This window comes from Dasypus novemcinctus, chromosome 7 (genome assembly GCF_030445035.2).
Source record: "Dasypus novemcinctus isolate mDasNov1 chromosome 7, mDasNov1.1.hap2, whole genome shotgun sequence".
NCBI lineage: Eukaryota > Metazoa > Chordata > Mammalia > Cingulata > Dasypodidae > Dasypus > Dasypus novemcinctus.
In genome coordinates, this window is record NC_080679.1 from 12,614,817 (window position 1) to 12,638,395 (window position 23,579).

At 53.5% G+C, this 23,579-nt stretch overlaps 2 protein-coding genes and 1 long non-coding RNA gene across 4 annotated transcripts in view; all 3 read right to left on the reverse strand.

Annotated features, from left to right (window-relative positions):
- Positions 1-1,628, reverse strand: part of PSMD1 (proteasome 26S subunit, non-ATPase 1) — a 124,452-nt gene extending 122,824 nt beyond the window's left edge. Inside the window, exon 1 of the mRNA XM_058299902.1 lies at positions 1,179-1,628. Within this exon, the coding sequence (XP_058155885.1) occupies positions 1,179-1,194 (16 nt within the window). The 5' untranslated portion in view covers positions 1,195-1,628. The remainder of the gene's footprint in view (positions 1-1,178) is intronic.
- Positions 1,629-1,776: 148 nt separating this feature from the next.
- C7H2orf72 (chromosome 7 C2orf72 homolog) lies at positions 1,777-17,546 on the reverse strand. Of its 2 annotated transcripts, XM_071216057.1 has the most exons (4): positions 16,922-17,546; positions 13,813-13,923; positions 10,417-10,494; positions 1,777-9,555 (listed from the first exon to the last, which is right to left on the reverse strand). In XM_071216057.1, the coding sequence occupies exons 1-4, from the start codon at positions 17,505-17,507 to the stop codon at positions 9,416-9,418; spliced, it is 915 nt and encodes a 304-aa protein (XP_071072158.1). In that variant the 5' UTR covers positions 17,508-17,546; the 3' UTR covers positions 1,777-9,415. The 2 variants fall into 2 exon arrangements, with proteins under 2 accessions (XP_071072158.1, XP_071072159.1); XM_071216058.1 differs by lacking the exon at positions 10,417-10,494 and having other exon boundaries at positions 7,059-9,555.
- Positions 17,547-19,725: 2,179 nt separating this feature from the next.
- Positions 19,726-22,235, reverse strand: LOC131279111 (uncharacterized). The gene is made up of 2 exons (XR_009186441.2): positions 21,911-22,235; positions 19,726-20,058 (listed from the first exon to the last, which is right to left on the reverse strand). It is a non-coding gene; the product is annotated as an uncharacterized lncRNA (long non-coding RNA).
- Positions 22,236-23,579: the final 1,344 nt, after the last annotated feature.

The following is a 23,579-nucleotide window of genomic DNA, read 5'->3' on the forward strand; positions in this document are numbered from 1 at the left end:
GGACCATTGACCATGAGGTGCAGAGATGCCCAGAGATGTACTCACCAAATGCAATGGATGTGTCATGATGATGGGAGTGAGTGTTGCTGGGGGGTGGGGGGGTTGAATGGGACCTCATATTTTTTGAATGTAATATTTTTACAAAATGAATGAAATTAAAAAAAAAAAAAAAGAAAATAACTATACCATCTCCCAGCATCTCCATGAGTTTCTTAAACTGATTCTCATTTAAACAATGGCTTTGAGCCCTATACCATATAGGTTATTGTCTTCTGATCCTAGTTTAGTTTTACCTAAAACAAAATACTTGTGGGAGAAGTGCAGAACAAAACAGGACAAGAAAAGGGTATATAATCAGGCAAGAAAAAAAGCACCAAGACTGTGGGTAACTATAGGTCAATCGGTCTGTAGGTAGGGTTTACAAATCCCCGCTCAAAACTTGCTTTCTATAAATTATCCCATTTCACATCATTACATTATTTCTACTTATACAATGTTTGGGCTGGGGGGGGGGAGATGGGTTGGGGGGGGTCATGAAATCTGCACCGCACACTCCTCGGCTCTTTCTTAAATGTATTTATTAAGCATCTAGCCTCAGACGGGTGACTCTCAGCATACTGCTCCCAATTGCAAAAGTTTTCTGAATGCTTTAGCTGAATCCCCTTGGAATAGACCCAGAAATTAATCACTTCAAATCTAATGTCAAATTTCACTCCAAGGAGGGGAACTGCGCCAGATCCAGAAGGGTTCAGAAGCGGTTCGGCTGCCCGCCAAAAGGGCTGCCTCACGAGCCTACAGCACAGGGGGCCTCATTCCCACCGGAAACACCTGGGTCGGAGATTGGGGATCCCACCGCCCCACCAGGACGAAGGCGGAAAGGAAGAAAGGCCGAGAAGGTCCAAAGAAACCCCTAGGTCCAGGCACGGGGGTGTGGCTACGAGGGATGCCGAGGGGGTCGACCCCTTGCGATTCCTCCGACCCAAGGGAGCCCCGGGACCGCAAAGAGGCGCCGTCAAGTTCCCAGCCGCCGGCCCGGGGGTGGGCTCTGGGCAGCGAGGAGCCGCGCAGGCCGGCGCTAAGCCGGGAGGTGCCCAGTCACCGGCCCTGACTCAGCTAAAAGCCGGCGCGGCGGTGGCGGCAGCTTCTCCTTCTCGCTGCCGGCTCCGGGCCACACTTACCCGCCGAGGTGATCATGACTGCGCCCCGCACTCGCCCGTCTGCCTGCTAGCAGTATCCCGCCGGCCCCTGGATCTGTCAGCTCACGAGCGGTTCACTCTGCCGCGAGCGGCCGCTCCCGCGGTTCGCTGCTCAGTTAGTCGCCTCCAAAGGCCGCCGGCTCGCACGTCGCCTAGGACCCTGTCTGCCACGGGGCTGTCCGCAGACGCTCCTGTCGCCCGGCGCACATTTTCCTCCGACCTGCATCTTCCGCACCGCCGCCGCTGCCCCGACCCGCGCGGGAGGATGCACGGAGAACCAGGTTATTTTTCTGCAACTCTCCTCGAGGCTAGTGCTCCAGCGAGGGCGGGATATTCATCTACACCTGGACTCAGGCTCCAGTATGGCCAGCCCTAATGAGAGGTCCCCCCACGATCACCCGGTGTTGCTGAACCGGTGTCGAGGGGAGGTGTGGTAAGTGCGCGCAGCGCCACCTATTGCGTGGAGGCCTCACTGCAGCCTCTCGCTGAGCCGAGCCTTTGCGGGGGGAGGGGGGGGGCGCGGGGGGGGAGGATTTTCTTAGAAAGGCAATGTTAGAATTTTTTTAAAAAGCAGAGCCTGTCTTCTCAGAGGTGCTTTATTAGGATAATGGTTCCGTAAGTAATCGTTGGTTTCACTATAAAAGTGAACAATGAAGGTTTTTATTTACTTCTGAATAGTTAATTATGTACATTTATATGATACAAAAACCTGAAGTACAAAGAGATACAGTGGAAAGTCTTCCAAAGGAAAAAAGTCTTCCATACTTGCTTCCTGTTTGTCCGATACCCCTTTACCCCCAGAACAAGGGTTATTGGTTTCTAATACATCATTAGAAATTTGACATGACAGTTAGGATTGCCATTTGCCGTCTTATACCAGGTTCAATAGCCAGTTTACCTCAATAGTTAGTACTGAGAAAAGCCTGAGAAATAAGCTAGTTTTGGGTTATCAGGCTACCCTTCAATTAAATAGCAATGAGTCAAGCTTATTTCTGAGGCCTTTTCAATACTAGCTGAACTAATGGCACATATCAATGTTTCACAGTGGTGAATGAATTAAACTTTGGTTGACACATTTAAATATATGTCTGAATTTTTAAATAAATTCGTATTCTTAAGCTTTAGTTATTTAAATATATTTAATATAATTATTAAATATTTTTCAGGAACCTGTGGTTCAGATTGAAAGGTACTACCCTATAAGTATGCATGAAAAATAAATAGTTCGAGTATTCGGGGAAATGTTTTACAGAGGCACATCCACCAATCCCTCACATAAAGAAGCTGTGTGTCCCCAAACCCCCAGAAGGGCCACAAACAAATGTCAACAGTAGGGAAGTGGATGTGGCTCAAGTGATAGAGCTTCTGCCTACCATATGGGAGGACCCGGGTTCAATCCCTGGGGCCTCCCAGTGAAAAAGAAGAAGAGAAAGTGTGCCTGTGCGGCGAGCCAGTGCCTGCGTGAGTGCCTGCATGGTGAGTCAGTGCCCACACAAGTGAGTCACGCAGCAAGATGATGGCATCAAAAGAGAGACAAGGGGAGAGTGAAGGTGAAGCACAGCAGAGACCAGGAACTGAGGTGATGCAATTGACAGGGAACCTTTCTCCACATCAGGGGTCTCTAGGATCAAATCCTGGTGAATCCTAGAGGAGAGAAAATGAGAAGAGAAGACAACACAGACAGCAAAAACAGTAGGGCGGGAGGAGGGTAAGGGGGGGAAATAAATATATATCTATTTTTTAAAAGCCAGCAATAATGGAAATGAGCAAAGCAAGCCTCATGTAAGAAAATATTAGCTCAGCAGGGTGTGTGAATGGCAACTGATACTTAATGTTAGAGAGGCAATAGGGGGTGGTGGGGACAGTGATAAAATGAAGATTAAGAGAAGTGGCCACTACTGCTCCTGTCATGCAGGAATACAGGGCTATTGTTGCTAGAGCTTAAATTTCACATGAAATCTTCTGATTTTAAATGTTGGCAACTACTTCGAAATATTTTCAAACAGATAGCCAGGTGGCCCTTTCTGTCCTTGGAGGACAAGATGTTCTCTATGGAAGGACTGTCATGTCTGCAGCGTGGATGTTGGGCTTGTGATGGTCACAACCTCTTAGCCCCAGGAGAACCCCGAGAGATGGCCGACAAGGTGAGTGGCTCGGCCACAGACAGCAGGCCCCTCTCTCCTCAGGGATTCTAATCTCCTGCCTGGGTGGCAGCAATGGCCGCCTCGCTGGGCCCCCTGCCTGTGCTTGCTCCCTCTACATCCCATCCTGCACTCTGTAGCCAGAGCAGCCTTGAATTCCTGCTTCCCGCCTCACAGCCTCCCGTCCATTCTTCACAGCCGGCCGGAAGCACCATCAAGAACAAATAGGGGAAGCAGCCATGGCTCAACTGATAGAGTGGTCGTATGGAGAGTCCTGGGTTCGATCCCCAGGACCTCCTGACCTGTGTGTGAGCTGGCCCATGCGCAGTGTTGCCACGTGCAAGGAGTGCCCTGCCACACAGGGGCACCCCTGTGTAGGGGAGCCCCACACGCAAGGAGTGCGCCCCGTAAGGAGAGCTACCCCGCATGAAGAAAATGTAGCCTGCCCAGGAGTGGCGCCTCACACACCCTCACACATGGAGAGCTGCAGCAGCAAGATGACACATCAAAAAAGAGACGCAGTTTCCCAGTGCCTCCAGATAATGCAAGCGGATGCAGAACACACAGCAAATGGACACAGAGAGCAGGCAACAAGGGGGCGGGGGGTGGGGGGTCAGGATGGGGAGAAAAATAAAATAAATCTGAAAAAGAAAAAAGAACAAATGGGGCCAGGACTTTCTCCTTCCAGAGGCTCCTCTGGACTTGCCCCCCTCTGCTTACCCCCGGCTTACCCCCATCATGGCGTGCCACCCTTCTGGCACATCACACTCTGGCCACCCCAAACTGCTACAGCACCCAGAGTGGTCACAAGCCGAGTTGTGTCTCTGAGTTGGCACCAGCTCTCCCCTCTGTCTTCAGGGCCCTCTGCCCCCACCCCCACCCCCACGACTCACCTTATCAAGCAGCACCTCCTCCAGGAAGCCTGCCTTGACCTGCCCCACCTCATGCTCCGCTGGCAGCTTTCACCCCACACTGCCATAACCACGTCTCCCTGCCCGTGTGCCAACCAAACCACATCGCGTTCATCTCGGGATTCCCTGTACTAAGGAACACAGCGTCAGGCACGGAGAGGAAGCTCCATCAGTGTTTGTTGGCTGAACAGGTAAATGCCAGGGTCAGTCAGTATCGGGGATTGAATCATCCCCCCCCCCAAAAAAAAAAAAGACGTTCAGATTTTCCTCCGCATTCCTGTGGCTGTGAATCCCTTTGTAAATAGGCCCTTTGTAGATGTTGTTAGTTAAGGTGTGGCCGAACTGAATCTAATGACTCTGAATCCATTTGCTCGGGGGAACCTCATAAGGAGGGGAAATTGTGTCGCAGTCAGAAGCAGCCAGATGCCAGAAGTCAGCCAAAACCCCAGGAGCAGACACCGAGGGGCGAGAGAGCTGCCGGGCGACGCGGGCCGGCCATCGCCCGTCGCTGCCAACCCCGGGAGAAAAGCCTGGGCGACCCATGGCTTTGAAACCCCTGCCCCATCCCCAGCGCTAAGACAAACTCTTGTTTTTCAGAGATCCAGAACAGGATGAAATCCCAGAATTCTTCCTAACGGCCCTGTTCATAGACAGTCTTCTCCCCAAGTGAGGAGTGACACCAAACACCACGCAGCCCGAGCGAGGGCCGCCGCGGCCTCAGCGCGGTGGGGACGGGGCTCGGGGCTCGGTCAGGGCGAGGGGCGGAGACCCCCGCGGCGCCCCCTAGCGGCCACCACCTCCCCGGAAGCCGGGGGCGAGGCCGGGGGACAGCCCCGGGCCGGCATCGAGAGCCCCGGGTTTTAGGAGGCACCAGGCCTCCGCTTTTGTAGGTGGCCAGAAAGGACTTTGGTCACACGACCCCTGCACCTCCAGGCTGACCTGAAGAGGGGGCGGACTCCCCCGCGTGGCCAGGCCGCTCTGAGCCAGCACCGAATAAACCAGGGCCATTGTCTCATGAACCACACGCCTTTACCTATTTTTACAGTAAAAGCATTTAATCCTTGGAGTAAAATTTTGACACTGGCTGGGTCTAGGGGAAAGGCCCTGCGGACCTTTAATCTGCCAGATTGAGGCACAAAAAGACCTCAAGACCCACAAAGCCATCAGAGAAGCTGGATTCTCTTCCCTCCAGCCCTTGGTGTCCCAGAGGACAACTACCATGGGCAACTGGAAGTCTGCAGTGCCTTAGCTGACTGCTGGGAGCCACTGGCATCCCCGCGGACTTGAATGACCTGCCAGGTCTGGGTGAGCGACCCGGGGTGGCGGCCCCACCAATCAATCGCTGGCCCATTCTATGTTCTTGACCTGCGTGGCCCAATGCCATGGCGCAATGCCGTGGCCATTCGCCACATGTGCCACCGGGCCCTTGAAAAGAGGCTTGTACAACCAAGGGACTGAATCGTGCATATTATTTCATTTAAATTTTAAAACTGGCCCGCTGCAGCCATCAGTTCTGGAGCAGGTATCTCCCCAGGATTGCAGGGGTCACGGTTCCACCCAAGGCCCTGCTCCAAGAAGCCCTGGCTCGCCAGTGGAGGGAAGGAGCTAGGAGCAGCGAGGCAGATGCCCGTTTCTGCACCCAGGCCTCCAGCTACATCCAGGACAGGATGGCAGTAAATCTGACCAAACCATGAAACCCCAGCTCCTGGCCGAGGGTCTGTGTTTTACACAGCCAGGACTAGCAGGACTGCTCCAGCCTGAGCAGACCTGGGTCTGCATTTGTGACAAGAGCCCCGACTGGGTCCAGGGGTCAGGGGGAAAGCCAGACAGGGTTCTGGCCCTTGCCAGCCACAGCTCTGGCCCCTCGCTGGCCCCAGTGCCCAGCCCTGCTTTGGGCCTGAGCTACCCCACACTTTGGTCCCTTCCAAGAGGGGCTCCTGGTGCCTTGGGGGCCACAGCATGGCCCGGGGACGAGGGCAGTCTCTGCCTCCACTCCCAGTTAGGGAGTCTCAAATCTAAGGCGATCCGAGGGCTCCAGATCAGATGCCCAAAGCACCCGAGGGCTGTGCATAGGATCCTGGTCGTCCACCCTGCCTTGTGTCCCCCTTCCCCTTGAACCCCAAGATTACACCAAGGCAGGCTGCCCGGGCCAAACCCCCTGCCCATCCCAATCCCAGATCCACTAATGTACAAAACCAGGTCAGGAGGGGTTAAACAGCCCTGGGTACACATCCTCCACCGGCTCGCTGTGCCAGCAGCGTTTGCCACACCAACAGGCCAAAGTCCAGGCCTCTGACCTCACAGAACAAGCCGCGCGGTGTCGTTAAGGTGCGGACTGCTTGAGCCTCCCCCATGAGTTCAGTCCTGGGTCTCCGCCCTGGGAAGAGGGGCTCTCGAGGTCACGGGTTTGGAGGCCTCAGCCCGAGGACCCTCTGCAGGTTTGCCTGACGCTTTTGCATTGACAACCTGGAGACTCCTCTGGTGCAGCAGGTCTGGCAAACAAACTCTTTGAGAAGAAAGAAATTGTGACACCGACATTAAAAAGGGTTCTCTGTGACTCTGTCAAGGCCACTTCAGCTCTAGTCAAACATACGCACACCAAGCTGAATGCTATCTTTTCAAACATCCCGTTTCCTTATGCTTTGCAGCATAAGGCAAGTCCCAGTGGGTAGGGCTGTGATGGCAGCCAGTGCAGGGGCTGGGAACTTGCAGGCCACAGATGATGTCAGAGGCTCCCATTTGCCCAGATTCCCTGCTCGCAAGGCCTCCGGCAAGGAACAGCATGTAAGAACGAAGGGGAAGATTGCGTCTTGTTTTCCATAAGATAGCAATGAGTCGTTGCTTGGTTTTATTAGATACAAGGAATTATCAATTCAGAAGCAGCACAACCACCACGGTGTCATGAGGACGGGGACTCAGCTGACTGTCCCACTCCAATCCCCAGGGCCTCCTTAAAGACCTGCAAGGAACAGGCCACCACCGAGGCCATCCCTTCTGGCCTGTCACTCTTCTGCCTGTTAGAAAACAGCCAGGAGACTGTCCCTGTAAAGACGGTGCTTAACTTGGCCAAGCCTCAAGGAAGCTGAACTGTCCCGGAAGGATCTCAGCCCATGTTTGTTGGTTAATCTCAGGAAAGGAGGACCTTCTCTTCCACTATTCAAAGGAAAAACTGAAAGTAATGAAAAGTGACACATAAGCCACCCTCAGACCAGTGGCTGCAAACTCAGATGCCGGCCAGGCAGGGGGTGTGTAGGACTGAAGTGCAGTGGGGGACAAGGGCCAAGCAGCATTGGGGGGCAGGAATTGCAGCAAACTGGAGATAGTGTACCCCAACTTCCACCCAGAAAACTGGATTTGTATGTGCACTCATCCACCTTTTAAATATTGGCAAAGAATACAAAGATTTTTAAATACCATAGCTCCCACAGCCTTGTAACTTCTGCCGTACTCAAATTCCTCACTTAAAAAAAAAAAAAGCATCCCTCCCAAAAATAAAACCCCAGCCCAATTAATACAAAGAAATCAAGGGAGCCAGAACATAGCAGCTTCAAAAATGATATCTCCCCCTTTTAAAACAAAATAACAGTAATTTATCAATTCATTCTTGTGTACAAGGCAGTCAGCCGAGTCCACCTCTTGGTAAAAGGCCCTGAATTATTAAAACAATGCCTGTTGCCAACTAACCCCAAATAAGAGGTCATCAGGCCTGTCCTCCCCCTGCCCATGAGGCTGGGAAGGGATAGGATCAGGCTCCTTATCACAGAGAAGAAATTGAGGCACAGAGCAGGGAGGACCTGTCCTGAATGCCATAGAGCCCAACAGCCACAGGTTTCTCCTTCCACATTTTGGTGCCACCAGCGAGCGGAAATAACTCATCAAAGTTATGCAGCACCTTGCAGAGCTCTGACCAAAGAATAGTGTGTCTGCTGAGCGAATCATGGGTGAATTTAGCAATTGTCCTTAGCTTTCTCCAATAGCTGCCTTTGCTATTCCAAAGACTGGGTTTCTCCCAAGGGAGACAAGGAAGACAGGGGCGGTGCTGCTGAGTTCCCACCGGAAGCGAACAAACTTCCCAGCTCTCCAGGGAATGTCAAGGACCCTGTCCTACTCGCAGTCTCAGAGAGGATTCGGGAACTCAGGGTGCCTCCGGGCAGATGAGGTTTGACCTTGGGCTATGACCTGAGGTCCAGACAAATCTTGTCCCTGTGTGCCCTCTGCCTCTAACTCTGGGTTTCCTGGGCAGCCAGCATCTTCATCTTCAAAAGACTCGGCACAGGGAGTCAGCGTCAGTGTGAGGGAGGAAGGTCCTTTCTTCTCACAGGTGTGCACGGCTGCTTCTGTTCTACGCCCACTGCACACGCCCGCCACGGCCGCTGACAGGCGCCCAGGACAACCGTGTGGCCTTCACTCTGTCTTGTTCCAGGAGTCAGAGTTCAGGAAGCTCAGCCTGCACCCCCTCTGCTTTGGGGAATTCATCCCCGAATTCGATGGGGAGACGGCTTGTTCAGGATTTCTCAAAGGCATCACGGCATTTTGTGTGGAACAATTTTTGGCATGTGGACTGTCCTGCACATGGCAGGATGTCCCTGAAATGCCAAGGATGCCCCACAGTCATGGTGACAACCCCTCCCCAACCACGCACACACGCTCACAGGTTGCCTGGAGGGGGAGCGTGGTCTCTGGTTGAGAACCAGTGAGCTAATGACCTCTTCATGCGAGTGGGAATCAGAAGCCCGAAGATCGAGTGACACATCCAAGTTCACATCCCAGATCTGATGACTTCCAGTCCAGGGTCCCCTCCAGCTGCACTTGAAATGACGGATGCTCATGCCTGTCCCCAGAGCACAGCAAACACCCCAGGGGATCCCAGGGCCCCACAGAGCTTCAAAGCTGAAAGCCATCGTCTCAATGGCAAAGGGAAACTGAGGCACAGAGAAACAAAATAGCCTCAGAGCCAGGGTTGCTGAGGGGGAAGCAGGTTCCCAGGGGATAGGCTTTCTAGGTCCTGCTTTGGTTAGCAAGTCCCACTGCCCAGCTGGTAACTGTGAATGTGGTGCCCCCCCCCCCCGTTACCGAGGTCAAATGGACACATGGAAGCACCGAGTGGAGAAGGAGCCAGCCCCCCATCTGCAGGTGCAGAGCAGGGGGCGGCCCAGGGCTTCAGCCTTTATCTTGAGTGTCCAGGGGGCTCGGCGGGAGTGTGGACCACCCCGTCACAGGCTCTTGCCCCTCTTCCGGTATCCTCACAGTCTCCATTGGGAAACACAGCTGTCAGTGCCAGCTCCTCCTCAGGGTCCTGGAAGACATCTGCAACACAGGAAATGGGATCCCCCTCAGCAGAAGGTGAAGTTTATGATTGAGAAAGTCAGGGGGAGAGGGGGTGGGGGTGGGAAAGTCAACCCCAGTGAATAGCTACTTAGAAAATACAATGAAATACATATCAAACACCTTCAAAATGTACACACTCTTCGACCCAGTAATTCCACTTCTGGGATTTTATCCTAGGAAATAGTTAGGGATAGTAAAGGGAACTGCTGCAGCCATCTTTCTGCTGGGCGAAGGACAGAGCCAACACTGAGGACAGCACAGCAGAGAAAGGGAAAAACCCGAGTCCTTGATGGGCTCACTAAGCCCCTGAGCCCATCAACCCAGAGGCCGCCGCAGCCCCTGGACTGTCTTTTAGGTGAGTTGATGAATCCCTTGCTCTTTACATTAGCTAGACTCATGGCTTCTTTTCTCTCTCTATTTTTTTAAAAAAAATGTTCCATTCAAAAAATATAAGAGGTCCCCATATACCCCCACCCCCCTCACCCCACTCCTCCCACATCAACAACCTCTTTCATCATTGTGGCACATTCATTGCATTTGGTGAATACATTTTGGAGCACTGCTGCACCACATGGATAGTGGTTTACACTGCAGTTTACACTCTCCCCGAGTCCACCCAGTGGGCCATGGCAGGACATACAATATCCAGCATCTGTCCCTGCAGCACCACCCAGGACAACTCCAAGTCCTGAAAATGCCCCCACATCGTATCTCTTCTTCCCTCTCCCTACCCTCAGCAGCTACCGTGGCCACTTTCTCCACATCAATGCTACAGTTTCTTCCATTACTAATCACAATAGTTCCATAGTAGAATATCAGTAAGTCTACTCTAATCCATACCTAGTCCTCCATCCTGTGGACCCTGGGATGGTGATGTCCACTCCACCTCTATATCATTCCTGGCTTCTTCACCTGCAGCTGAAAGCATCCCAGTGGATTTGATGTCCAACCTGGACATGTTGAGTCCACTTTAACCCACCCATATGATGGGATTCAGGCATTAAAAATAAGGAACCTAATTCCATAAAACACACACACACCTGAGGACAAGTAAAAGTGGGGAAATATGAATAAGACTGGTGGAGAGGAACAACGACAATGTCTTTGTTGTGATATTATTCTCTTGTTCTTTAAAACGTTAATGGGTAAAGCATACATAGGATCTCCCTGTATTATTTCTTACACCTGCATATCAATCTACAATTATCTCAAAAAACCCCACAACATATTGCAGACATATAACTGACATGGAAAGACAGCTACAAATATATTACTGATGAAGAGAACAGGTCACAAAACGGTATATAAAATATGTGTGTACAAACACACATGTTTTTATATATACACTCAACACACCTACATACAGTCCTTGAATGCAATTTGCGTTTTAATAAATCCACATTTCCTTTAAACAATTTATTATATATGACAGAGAGGGAAGTTACCTGTGGCTTACATCAAATTGTTAATGATTCCTTTGCTTTCGTTTTTTCCCTTTAGTTTCCAGATACATCCAAAATGATGGTAGAAAGGTTGAAAGTTAAAGTTAAAATTTTGCAATGAAATATTTCAAGTATCTGTTGTATTTTGCATTTTTATATAATAGAAATGAGTTGATTAAAATTTAATTATCATAAGGATATATACATATATAATGGTATAGTCCAAAATAGTAACAGTAATTACCCCTGAGTGATGGAATTAAGCGACTGCTTATTAATATCGGTTTTCCTTTTTTTGCCTTTCTGAGTTTTAAACTGTGGCAGCAGAACTCTAAGATGGCCCTAAGATAGCTGCCCTTGGTGCCCCCACCTGGCACAGTCCCCTCACCCAGGCACGTGGCACTGTGACTTTGATAGGACAGTCACTCCCACACTAAGTTGCATGAGGTCTCTTCTCAGCAGACTGGAGAGAACCAGCCTCCTGCTGGCTTTGAAGTGAGCACCCATGTTGGGAGAGGACCTATGGGAGGGGTCTTATGGCAAAGAACTGAGGTCAGTAGGGGGCTCTTGGAGCTGAGAGTGGCCGCTGGCTGACAGGCAGCAGGGAAGCAGAGACCTCAGGCCTTTGGCAGCAAAGACCTCGATTCTGTTGAGAAGCACTGAGCTCCAGAGAGGAAGGTGGCCTGGTGGACACCAGCAGACCCAGCTCAGGCAGGTGCGGATCCCCGGCCCACGGCAACGGAATTAGCGGCAATGTGTCATGCAGCAAGAACAAACTAATACACCAACTAAAGCTTTTTTAAAAATTAGGTTTACCATAAAAGTTGATTTTTTAAAAAAGATTTATCCCCGCCCCCCGTTTTTTTTTGTTGTTGTTTTCTCGCACTTGCTCTCTGCTTTCTGTGTCTATTCGCTGTGTGTTATTCTGTATCTGCTCGTCTTCTCTTTAGGTGGCACTGGGAACCCATCCTGGGACCTTCCGGAGTGGGAGAGAGGCGATCATTCTCTTGCACCACCTCAGCTCCCTGGTCTGCAGCATCTCTTTCCTCCGTGTCTCCTTTTGTTGCGTGATCTTGCTGCACCAGCTCTGTGCAGGCCAGCATTCCTGCACGGAGCAGCACTCCTGTGCAGGCCAGCACTCTGTGTGGGCCAGCTTGCCTTCGCTAGAAGGCCCAGGGAATTGAACCCTGGACCTCCCATATGGTAGAGAGGAGACCAATTGCTTGAGCCACATCCACTTCCCAAAAGTTGATTTTAAAACACTGCTGGTTGTTCCCATAACAGAGCCATACTTCTCAGTCCTCTTTGGGGGTGCGGCAGCCACCACCTGCTCCACGAGAGCTTCCATCTCCATCCCTCCAACACCCTCAACACCCACCCAAGTGCTTGTGTAGAACCCTGGGGGCTGTCTTCCCTTGCCCACTCTCCCTGGCCTCCATTTAGTGGCCAGATGAGTCCATTCTAGAAGCTTCTGCCAGGACCTGTTGGGATGGATGCACCTGGAGGACTCTCCCTGGCTTTTCAGGTCCAGGCACCTCTTTAAATACAGCCCTGATCTTGACCATTGCCCCTGCTTTGAAATTGCCAGTGGCTCAACATTATTTATATTTTTACTTTTTAAAATTTTATTCCCCACCCCCCTTGCAGCTTGCTGTCTGCTCTGTGTCCATTCGCTGTGTGTTCTTCTGTGTGTCTGTATTTATTTTTATTTATCCCCCCGCCCCGACTTGAGGCTTGCTTATTGTCTGCTCTCTGTGTCCATTCACTGCACATTCTTCTGTGTTTTTACTTGTATCCCTTTTTGTTGAATCACCTTGCTGAGCTGGCTTTCCGTGGGGCTTGTGGGTGATTCTGTCTTCACAAGGAGGCCCCGGGACGTGAACCAGGGCCTCCCATATGGTAGACGGGAGCCCAACTAATTGGGCCACAGCCGCTTCCCACTCACCGTTATTTTGATAGACTTAGGTCCAGGCCTAAATTCTGTCCCAACTCTCCTCGTCAGCCCTAGTGACCCCTCTTCTCTCAGCACCCCCCGCCCCAGGCACTCTCAGCTGGGGTCCCTTCAGCATCATGCTGTCATGCTCTCTCTCTAAACCCTTCCACCTCAACTTTCTTTTTTTTTTTTTTAAGATTTATTTTATTTTTTTCTCTCCCCTTTCCCCCCCATCCCGGTTGTCTGTTCTCTGTGTCTATTTGCAGTGTCGTCTTCTTTGTCCACTTCTGTTGTTGTCAGCGGCACAGGAATCTGTGTCTTTTTTTGTTGCGTCATCTTGCTGTGTCAGCTCTCCGTGTGTGCGGCACCATTCCTGGGCAGGCTGCACTTTCTTTCGTGCTGGGATGGCTCTCCTTACGGGGTGCACTCCTTGTGCGTGGGGCTCCCCTATGAGGGGGACACCCCTGCGTGGCAGGGCACTCCTTGCGCGCATCGGCACTGTGCGTCCACACGGTCAAGGAGGCCCGGGGTTTGAACTGCGGACCTCCCATGTGGTAGGTGGACGCCCTAACTGCTGGGCCAAGTCCGCCACCCCCACCTCAACTTTCTGCCTGTGAAAATTTCTTAATCCCCAGCTCAAATGTCACTTCCTCTGTGATACTCCCTGGATCCTCAGGGCAAGATGTAATTGAGTTTTGCTGGATGGGCCCCAGCACATCTCTATAGCTCTAACAGTGCTCCCATGCTGCTTTGGATAGACAGACACCCGGGGTGGGGGAGGAGGGGTTGGTGGTGACTGCACTCATAATTGCAAGCACCCAGCCCTCGGGGTCCAGAAGGCCAGGAGGACAGAACACTCACCCGGAGCTGGGCTGCTGGAGATGTCAGTCGGGTCCTTCCTCTGGCTCCTGGGACCCCAGGAAAAGCACCCCAGCAGCCCCGGGAGGCCGGCTCTCTCCCAGGTCCCCTCAGCTGCAAGAACACAAAGCCCAGAGGTCAGACGGCTCCTGCTTGACACGACCGGGAGATTTTCAGTTCAGCAAACTAAGAACTTCAACTCGCAACTGCCCCAGTTTCAACTGTCTGATGAAAGAACAAAGATTCTGATTTGCAAAAGTAGGTGGGAGTGGGAAGCGGACTTGGCCCAGTGGTTAGGGCGTCCGTCTACCACATGGGAGGTCCGCAGTTCAAACCCCGGGCCTCCTTGACCCGTGTGGAGCTGGCCCATGCGCAGTGCTGATGCGTGCAAGGAGTGCCGTTCCATGCAGGGGTGTCCACCGTGTAGGGGAGCCCCACGTGCAAGGAGTGTGCCCCGTAAGGAGAGCTGCCCAGCGCCAAAGAAAGTGCAGCCTGCCCAGGAATGGCACCGCACACACGGAGAGCTGACACAACAAGATGACGCAATGAAAAGAAATACAGATTCCCATGCCACTGACAGCAACAGAAGCGGACAAAGAAGACGCAGCAGATAGACACAGAGTACGGACAACTGGGGCGGGGGGTGGGGGAAGGGGAGAGAAATAAATAAATAAATAAATCTAAAAAAAAAAAAGTAGGTGGGAGTTTGTGCTTAAAAATCAAACCCAGAAATTACTGCTTTATATATATTATCTCATGGCAACATCTCTACGATAGAGAGACCCTGTTGGGAAAACTACAACAAAAACGATACGAAATTATTACATGGCTCCAAAGAAAAGTATGCAGAGACCAGTAAATTTCTCCTGATTTTTAATTCAAACTATTTCTTAACAGGAATAGATTTAATCTTTTTTTGATAATCACACGTGAAACAATTGCACGTTGTTTCTAGTTTCTTATTAAGATTGTAGTACCACCTCAGATGCCTGGAGATCATCTGACATCTCAGCTGTCTGGCAGAGAGTCAACAGGAATTAAGTTAAAAAAAAAAAAGGGTATCAAGCAACCAAGAGACACCAGAAAATGCTTGTTGGAAATCTTTACTTGAGGCCTATTTACTCTTCATTTGGATCCAATTCTAGCCAGACTGGATCCTGAGTTTTTTTACCCAAAGCCACCATAGGCAGGGAAAAGCAGCACTGCCAAGAGGCAGCAACTGAAAAAGAGAGGAATCACGGTCAGGCAGCCAGCAAAGAGATTGGCCAACTTTTAGAAACCAGACACAACCGCCAGCAAAAGCTTAGTGACACGAAGCCATTTGGTGGAAGGGCAGTTGTGTCACCCCCTGCAAAAGCTGCAGAAATTTTTGCCGTCAGTTAAGTTGCTAATACATGACAGTGTTGACCTTTAATGGATGGTTTCATTTGGTTCTGTATATTTTTATAAAAAGCAGAAAAGGGTTTATCACAGTAGAGGATGATTCCCTGGCAAAGTGGTAAAAATTTCCCAAGTGTTTGCGTTTAAAAGAAGGCAAGAATTCATTGACCCACTCTGCAGGGTGGCAGGAAATGGAGACGCAATGAAGATTAAGGGAACATTAAACAGTGATCGAAGCACTTAAGTGTTTCAGAGTGAAGTGCAAGGGGTTTGGAGATTTTGCTTGGGAAGGGAGTGAGGTCTGGGAAGGCTTCCTGGAAGAGGAAGTCCAGTTCTGAATGAAGAGAGGAGGCTGGTCTGATAGACGAAGAGGATGGGAAGAGAGGTAGCAGCTGTGTGCACCAAAACCTAGAAGGCCAGGGGAGCCTGGCTTTGGGGAAGTGGAAGTGGTTCCTTGGAATGGCAGAGGGCTAAGAGAAGAGGCTCCAGGTCGGTGAGGGTCTGGAAATGTGACTCTCACTGGCAACAACAATCTCTGGACATTTCCCACAACCTTCACGATGCTGGCCAGTGAGTTTCAAACTTAGCTGCCGTCCTCACAGCCTCGGGGGGGCGGGGGTTGTGGGCAGGGGGCAGGGAGGACAGGGCAGGTGCCACAGCCGGGAGGGGCTGCCCCTCACCCCAGCAGACCAGGCTGGCAGGTGGGCTTTGGGACATTTGCAACAGTCACAGGTACCAGGAAGCCTTGCGGGAAAGGTCCCCACAAGTCTGGCATCGCCCAGTGGCTGGCACAGCAGTGCCCTGCCGCGGAGGCACAGCACCACCACTGTGTCCCTTAACTCTTTAGAGGAATGGACAGGCAGGGGGAGGGAAGGCAGGAGGGCTTGGTGGGCTGCCAGTGCTGGGGGAAGAACACACGGGGGGGGGGGGGGGCGGTCAAGGAAGCTTCTGGCAGCTCCCAGTTTCATCAGATCCAGCCAATCCTAATGCCCCTATTTTAATCCTAGGATCCTGGCACTCTTCTGTAAAACCTTGCCTTTCGGGGGTGGGTGGGGGAGTCTGCCCGCTCAGCTGATGGCTGCAGGGGATGTGAAGTCAGGCGGGGGAGGGGGGGAACCCTTGCTTCTCTCTTTAGGCCAAGTAGAGGGAAAAGGTCGTGTCGGCAGACCTGGGAGAAGCCAGGTGACACAGCAGTGGATGGACAGCCAGGGTGGGTAATCAGATAGAACCAGAAAAATCTATGTGCTCGGTCCCTGGCCCCTATTCCTCGCCTTCTATCTGTGACCCCACGAGGCTTCCAAACGGAGCCTCCGTGGGGCTGGCGACGCCCGTCCTAGGGCTCCGCAGCCCCAACGTCCAGCAGCTCCTGGCACCGCCAACCCCCCTCATCCCAGGCTACTCCCCCACCTCGAAACTTTCCCGCGTCCCAGGGTTTTCCCACACCTTCCCCCGCTCCTCGGATTTTTGTCCAGTCCAGTCCAACGCTTCCCTCCACCAACACCCTCCTCCCCCGCCCTCCGCTTGACCTCTGGGCTTCCCTCGGCCCCGCATCTCCCACGCACTCCGGATGCCGTCGGGACACATACGAGCCCCTGCCCAGGGCCGGCTCTGGGCACCGCCCCTCTCTGGGCCTCAGTTTACTCCGGTGCCCAAAGACGGCGGGCGCAGAGCAAGGGGTCCACGCTCTGGGGCTGGGCCCGCCGTCGCCCGCGCGCGCCCCGCGCAGCCTCACCTGGTCGCCCGGGCCCCGCGGCTTGCAGGGCCCTGCAGGCGGCCGCCTGGACGGCCAGGCTGGAGGCGGCGCGGCCCGGGTGGTAGGCGGCCGCCTGCACCGGGCCCCCCGCGTGGCGCCCGAAGACGGCGCGCAGCAGCGCCTCCAGCAGCCGCAGCGCGGGCGCCGCCGCCTCCTCCGCGCCGGCCTCGGCCACCAGCACCCCGACCAGCGCCGCGCCGGCCCGCCGCCGGCCGCGCACGTCCCGCAGCATCTCCCGCAGGCGGCGGCGCGGCTCCCGCGCGCCCAGCGACGCGGCGCGGCACAGCACGAAGACGAGCGGCGAGCGGATGGCGCGCGCCCCCGCCGGCGCCCCGGGCCCCGCGCCCTCGGCCGCCGCCGCGCCGCCCTGCTTGCCGCCGGGCGGCTCGGGCGGGAAGACGGCGCGGGCGAAGTCCCGCAGCAGCGCGCGGCTCGCCTCGCGCTCCCACAGCTCGCCCACCAGCAGCACCTGCCCGCGGCCGCCCGCCGCCTCCAGCAGCGCCTGCAAGGGCGCCTCGGGCGGGCGCGCGGGCCGGGCCACCAGCGCCTCCAGCTCGCGCTCCATGCTCGCCGCGCCCGCCCTCTGCGCCGCTCCCGCCGCGGGCACCCCGGCCCCGAGGACACGCCCCGTGCGCCGCGCCCGGCCCGACCCCTCGGCCCACCCGCCGCGGCCCTGCGCGCCCCCGCCCGAACTTGGGCGGGAGGCGGGCGGCTGCTCTCACTGTCCCTGAGGCAGATGCGGGGAATCCGAGCCCCTCAGTCACTGATTTTCATTCGGCAATTATTTCGTGACACCTACTAGGTGCAGGCGCTGGCAGCCGAGGGTGCGGCAAGACAGAAAATGCTCACGCCAACACACACCCCTTTGCAAACTGGACAAGAGTCCTGAGACCCTGAGGCGGGAATTTCTGAGGAACAGATTTGGGGGCCAGAACTTTCGGCAGGCAAGGCCAGCCCCTAACGGTGCAGCTTTTGAGGAGGAGCGAGGGGGTGGCGAAGAAGGACGAGGAGAAGCTGGAGCTGCTTCTGTCCCATCCCCCGGTGCTCCTTTCGGAGGGCTCAGCATTTAATGAAAACTGATGGAGGGCCCGTTACTGTCACAAATACCTGTACCCGCTGGGCGCTGCTCTAGGCCCTGGGCGCCGGCCCTGGGAGTGAACTGTAAGGCAGTGTTGCTCCCTCACGGAGCAGGAAGTCCAGGGGGCAGAGGTGGAACACAGAGGACGCTGCCACCCTGGACTGTGGGGCCAGGAGAGGATGCCAGAAGGCGGGGGCAGAAGCAGGATGGCAAGCCCTTCCCTTCTAAGGAGCTAGGCCAGCCTTGTCCAGTAGAATGTTCTGTGGTGGCAGAAAGGGTCTGTACTGTTGGCACTGCCCAGCGCAGTTACCCTCAGCTACTGTGGCTGTTATTGAGCACTTGAAATATGGCTGGTATGTCTGACAGACTGAACTTTATGTTTTATTTAACTTTAAACTTAAATAGTCACGTGTGGCGGGGGGACAGCGCTGGTGGCTATCTAGGCTCTTAACTTCCCCAGCTCTCATGACACAGGAATAGACCAAAGGCCCCTTTGGGCCAAGAACGTGTTCGTACTCGGCCCTCTCCTTCACCATATAGCCGCCACCCCTCTTTCAGTTTCTGTTTCCTGAGATTTTTATGCTGAAAAATCTCTTCCCGGAGAGTTTTGTGCATCTGCTCAATGAAACGTGTGCCAGCACTTGGGATTTAAAGACCTACAAGATGCAGGCCTACCCCAATTCTAGCTGTCCTACAGTTGCTTTAGCCAATGTTTGGGGAGGGGGCCCCCCATCTTTGTCAGGATCCTGATTAATATGCCTTTGGCCTCAGTGTACCATCTTTAGGATTCCCTTGGAAGAGTGCCATGATGCCCAGAGCAGAGAGCGAGGGGCTGGGGTGGGAAGAGCCCCAGACTGGGAGCAAGATGCCCTCGGTTGGGTGCAGGGCTTGGGTTTGGCACCAGCTGTGCAATTCGGTCATTCAACCAATGGTTATTGAGCACCTCTGCCATGTGCCGTGCCCAGTGCTGGGGACACAGCTGTGAACATGACAAAGTTCCTGCCCTCATGGAGCTGGTGTTCTGCTAGGGGAAATGGGGAGAGAAGTAATAAACAAGTAAACACATAATTATCAGTTTCATACAGTGATTGGTGCTATGGGAAAAAAAATAACACAGGGCTGACCAGATGGCGAATGGGCTAGAGATGAGGCCTTCGTCCAGGGAATACAACGCAGAAGTGCCAAAGAAGGCCGAGGGAGGGGCTGAGGAGGGTTCTAGAAATACCCCTCGCCCTTCATTGTGCTCTTTTCTCCACCCAACATTGGCTGGACTGATCATCACCTGCCCGCATCCACACCCCCGCCACTGCCATGGCCCCGAGAGGCAGGAAAGAGCAGTGCCCGTCAAGCACAGAGCCACCAGACCTGGCAGTCCCTTGAGTCCCTTCCCCCACCTCTGCATGGATCAGGGGATTCCAAGCACAAGAGCCAGCTCATAAGAAAGAGCAGTGGTCAGGAGAGAACATCTAGAAGTTCCCTGAGGAGCTGTCTGGTGGTGGGAGGTGGCACATAGAGAGTGGCCTGGCCCACACTGTCATGCCAGCAGCACATTCCCACCCCTGCGCCCACTCTTCGAGTTCCTCAGGAATGATACAACGTGGGGCCTAGGCTTTTAGCCTTTCCCAGGTGTCCCATTACAGTCAAGGTAGATGATATCTAGGGGAACATGAACTCACTGGGAAAAAATAATTAGACATCTGGAGAGTATAAAACAAAGCAGATTAATGGATGTATTAATTAAGATTAATTTCAGCTGCTAATAACACAAACTCCCAAGTAGCAGCAGCACAAACACACGCAGACTCCCAAATACAGTGGTGTAACCACAATGAAGGTTTCTTTTTCTCTCTTGTAAAAGTTCATTGGTGGACAGTTTATGGCTGAAATAGCAGCTCTGCGTTACTAGGTCTTCAAGGATGCAGGTTCTTTCCAGGTCACTGTTTCCCTGCTCCAAGGGTGTAGCCCTCATCCTCATGATCCAATTGATAGCTAGAGCACCAGCCATCAGATCTGTATTCCAGGCAGTTTCCAAGAAGGACTAAGAAAGGAAGGAGAATCAGATTGGCTGCAGATTTCTTAACAGCAATACTGGATTTAAGACGACATTTAAGTAATATTTTTAAAGTGTCAAAGAGAAAGAGTTTTGAACCTAAATTTTTATTTCTAGGTAAATTATCAGGATACAAGAAATCACATTTACTCATATAGCCCTTCTTTAAAAACACCATTAGGGGAAGCTCTCCAACAAGAAGAGAAATAAACTAGATGAATTAAACAAGATATGGAGATAAATTGGAGGGATAAAAATCCTTTAGAAAACGTGTTCTTGCCTAAATAAATGGTCCAGTGCCAGCCAAGCGCTGTTCTGGTGGACAGAAGTGGAGAGGGTGGCTGAGCAGGTGGGAGTCCTGTCTGGCGCATGGAAGGGGGCCTGACCCCACGAGGCCTCTTCTTTGAGGCAGAGGCAAAGAAGCAGCAGCAGGCTAGAGAAGAACCATCCGATGTGCCGGGTATTTTTGGCACTTTCTTACAAGGCCTGTCTAAAATCAACAGGTTCTGCCTCTTGAACTATTGATTCTCTGGCCCTAAATTTCCAGGTAACAAATTCCAACCTTTCCAGTGTGGGGCGGGGAGATAGATCAGAGGGGAAGTCTGGAGCCAGAGGGGAGGGGGGCGTGTTAAGCAAAGGTTGGAGTCCAGGGTTGGTGAAGTTTACCTTTACCCGTGTTATTTACACGGCAAAGGTTCACGTAGTAAATTAACTGGAAACTGCAAAATCTTAAAACACACACACAGGATGCCAAGAATATTTCTTCCTCCATTCACACCCTAGAAAATGTCATCAAGCAAATAGTCTTCTTTTTTCTCTGGTTTTCAATGGAATGTAAAGTGAAACCAGGGTTTCTGAAACAATTTGCCTCCTTGTTCACTCGAGCAGAACTCGGTGGGACACCCGTGACTGGCGAGTGCTGGCGTGGAAAACACGGTGCGTGTAATGTGGTCTCGTCGCTTGGTGCCTCCCTTCTCCTTCCCTTGCATCCTTTACTCCTTCCCTTCTTCCTTCTTCCCTTGCCTTTCTAGCTCACTTTCTCTCCCTCTTCCCCCTCCTCACCTTTCCCCCTTCTCCCTCTTCCTCTCCCCCTCCCTTCCTCCCTCCCTTCTCTCCTTCTACTCTCTTCTCTAAGCACTTGTTTGGGGGCTGCAAGGAGGGAGCATTTACAGGCTCCTTGGAAAGCCAGGCAGAGAGAGAAAGGCCTTTAAGGGAGGACTGTGGAGAGGAAGGAAATCTGGGGCGGAGCTTCCAGGATGGACAGAGGGACTGACTGGGGTGGAAGGAGGGGCAGGAGGAAGTTTAAACCTGCCCTGAAAGGGACCCTTGGCAGTGGGACAGCCCCTGTGGCGTGTCCTGACTCCTGGATGACCAGGCAGGGCTCCCTCGCACCAGGGCACCCGGCGTGGGGCTCTCCGCACCAGCTGGTGTTCATCTGGGGCCAAGCATCTCAGTTTGACCTGAGCCTTCCTTAGCTGTCCAGCCAAGCTTAGTGACGAAGGTCTAGATGTATTCCAGAGGACCGAGGCCCTGGCGTGAGCCCCGGTGTGTTCCTGAGGGCCCAGGGCAAGTGGGCGGTGTCTGCAGGGGAGGGGGACAGGGCCCCCAGGGCGCGTGCGCGCAGGAGGGGAGGGCAATCGATCCTGCTTGCAGCAGGTACCTGGACCCAGACGGCGCTTTGGATTAAAATCCTCATCCCCCACCACCACCCCTACTGTGGGGCACCCGGCAGGGGGCCTTGGGAGTCATGGCAGAAAGGGCAGCCGAGCAGCTCGGGGGACCTTCATGGGGATTTTTCAGCCTCAGTTTCCAGCAGGGCAGGAGGGCCACGGCAGCTGACCTGGGAGTAAGGACGCACGGCGACCTTGAAGAAGCTGCTTGGTTTGTCTCCTTTGAAATCCAACCTGGCCTTGGCGCGGTGCTCGAGCTGGAGCTGGAGCAGACCCATCCTGTCGTCGCCTGCCAGGGCTGCGCCGACAAAGAACATGCGCTGGTTGGCCTAAACCACAGGAATTAATTTCCTCACAGCTTGGGAAACTGGAAGTCCACAATCATTGTGTCCACAGGGCCACGCTTTCTCCAAGCCTGTGGCGTTCTGCTGTGGCTTGCGAGCGTCACTCAGCTCTGCCTCATCACGTGGCCAGCTGTCTCCTTCCCTTTCCCACTTCCTGTGTCCAGTTTTCCTCTGCTTCCAAGGACGTCACTCCCCGACTCGATTAAGCCCCACCCTGATTCCGTCTGGCCTCATCTTAATAGGCTCTTCAAGGATCCCATTTACAAAGGAGTTCGCGCCCACGGGACCAGGGGTCAGGACTTGTGGGGGACGCGGTTCAGCGCACAGCCCAAGCCGCCCGGAGAATGGCCTGCCAATGCGCTGGCAAGCGCCGTGGTCTCCCCGAGCTGCCTGGGGCTCTGGTTGTCCCTTTGCACCCCAGGCCATGTGTGTGCCAAGCTTATCCTAACGCCCAAGCCCCTGCAGGTGGACCAAAGTGGACCAAAGGGCAGTTAGCAGGGGGAGCATCTCCGCACCTCACCCAAGGTTCAGAGGGAACCCCTTTATGAGAGTACCATATACCATTTCGGGTGAGTCCAAGGGGTGACATGAGGACCACTACCTCCCATGCCCCTCTGCCCACATGCCTCCTTCTGGGCACTTCCTGCAGGCCCCCAGGCCTGATGAGGTCCAGGAGGGTGTGCACTTTGGGGTAGGGGCAGTGGGTCACCTCGGGGTCACCCTTCACAGCATGTCTGCTTAGGACAAGGTGCCCGTAAACCCCGAATCTCATGATAACCTGGTGTTGCTCAGGTTGGGTTGGGTCGGGGATTCAGTCGGGATCCTTTGCACGCCAGATCTTGGCACTGTGTGTGTGGCATGACCCCGCAGGCCAGAGGATTCCGTGAACACCAAGCTCAGGCCACGCTGGGTGGAAGCTCTGAGGTGTTGCCAATGAAGTGACGGTGGCATGACACTGGGGGCACAGCGACCCCCAGCCTCGCAGCTTTAGGAGAAGCCTCTTCTCCCTGCTAGTGGCAGTGGGGAAGGCAGCTCTGGCCAGTAGAACTTTCTGCAATGATGAAGATTGTTCTAAATCTATGTTGTCCGATACAGTAGCCGCTTAGTGGCATGTGGCTACTGAGCACTTGAAGTGTGGCTAATCCAACAAAAGAGCTGTATTTAAATTTTACTTAATTTAGGGAAGCGAACTTGGCCCAGTGATTAGGGAGTCTGTCTACCACATGGGAGGTCTGCGGTTCAACCCCGGGCCTCCTTGACCCACGTGGAGCTGGCCCGTGCGCAGTGCTGATGCGTGGAAGGAGTGCCCTGCCACGCAGGGGTGTCCCCCGCATAGGGGAGCCCCACGCACAAGGAGTGCACCCCGTAAGGAGAGCCGCCCAGCGTGAAAGAAAGTGCAGCCTGCCCAGGAATGGTGCCACACACACGAAGACCTGACACAGCAAGATGATGCAACAAAAAGAAACACAGATTCCCATGCCATTGACAACAACAG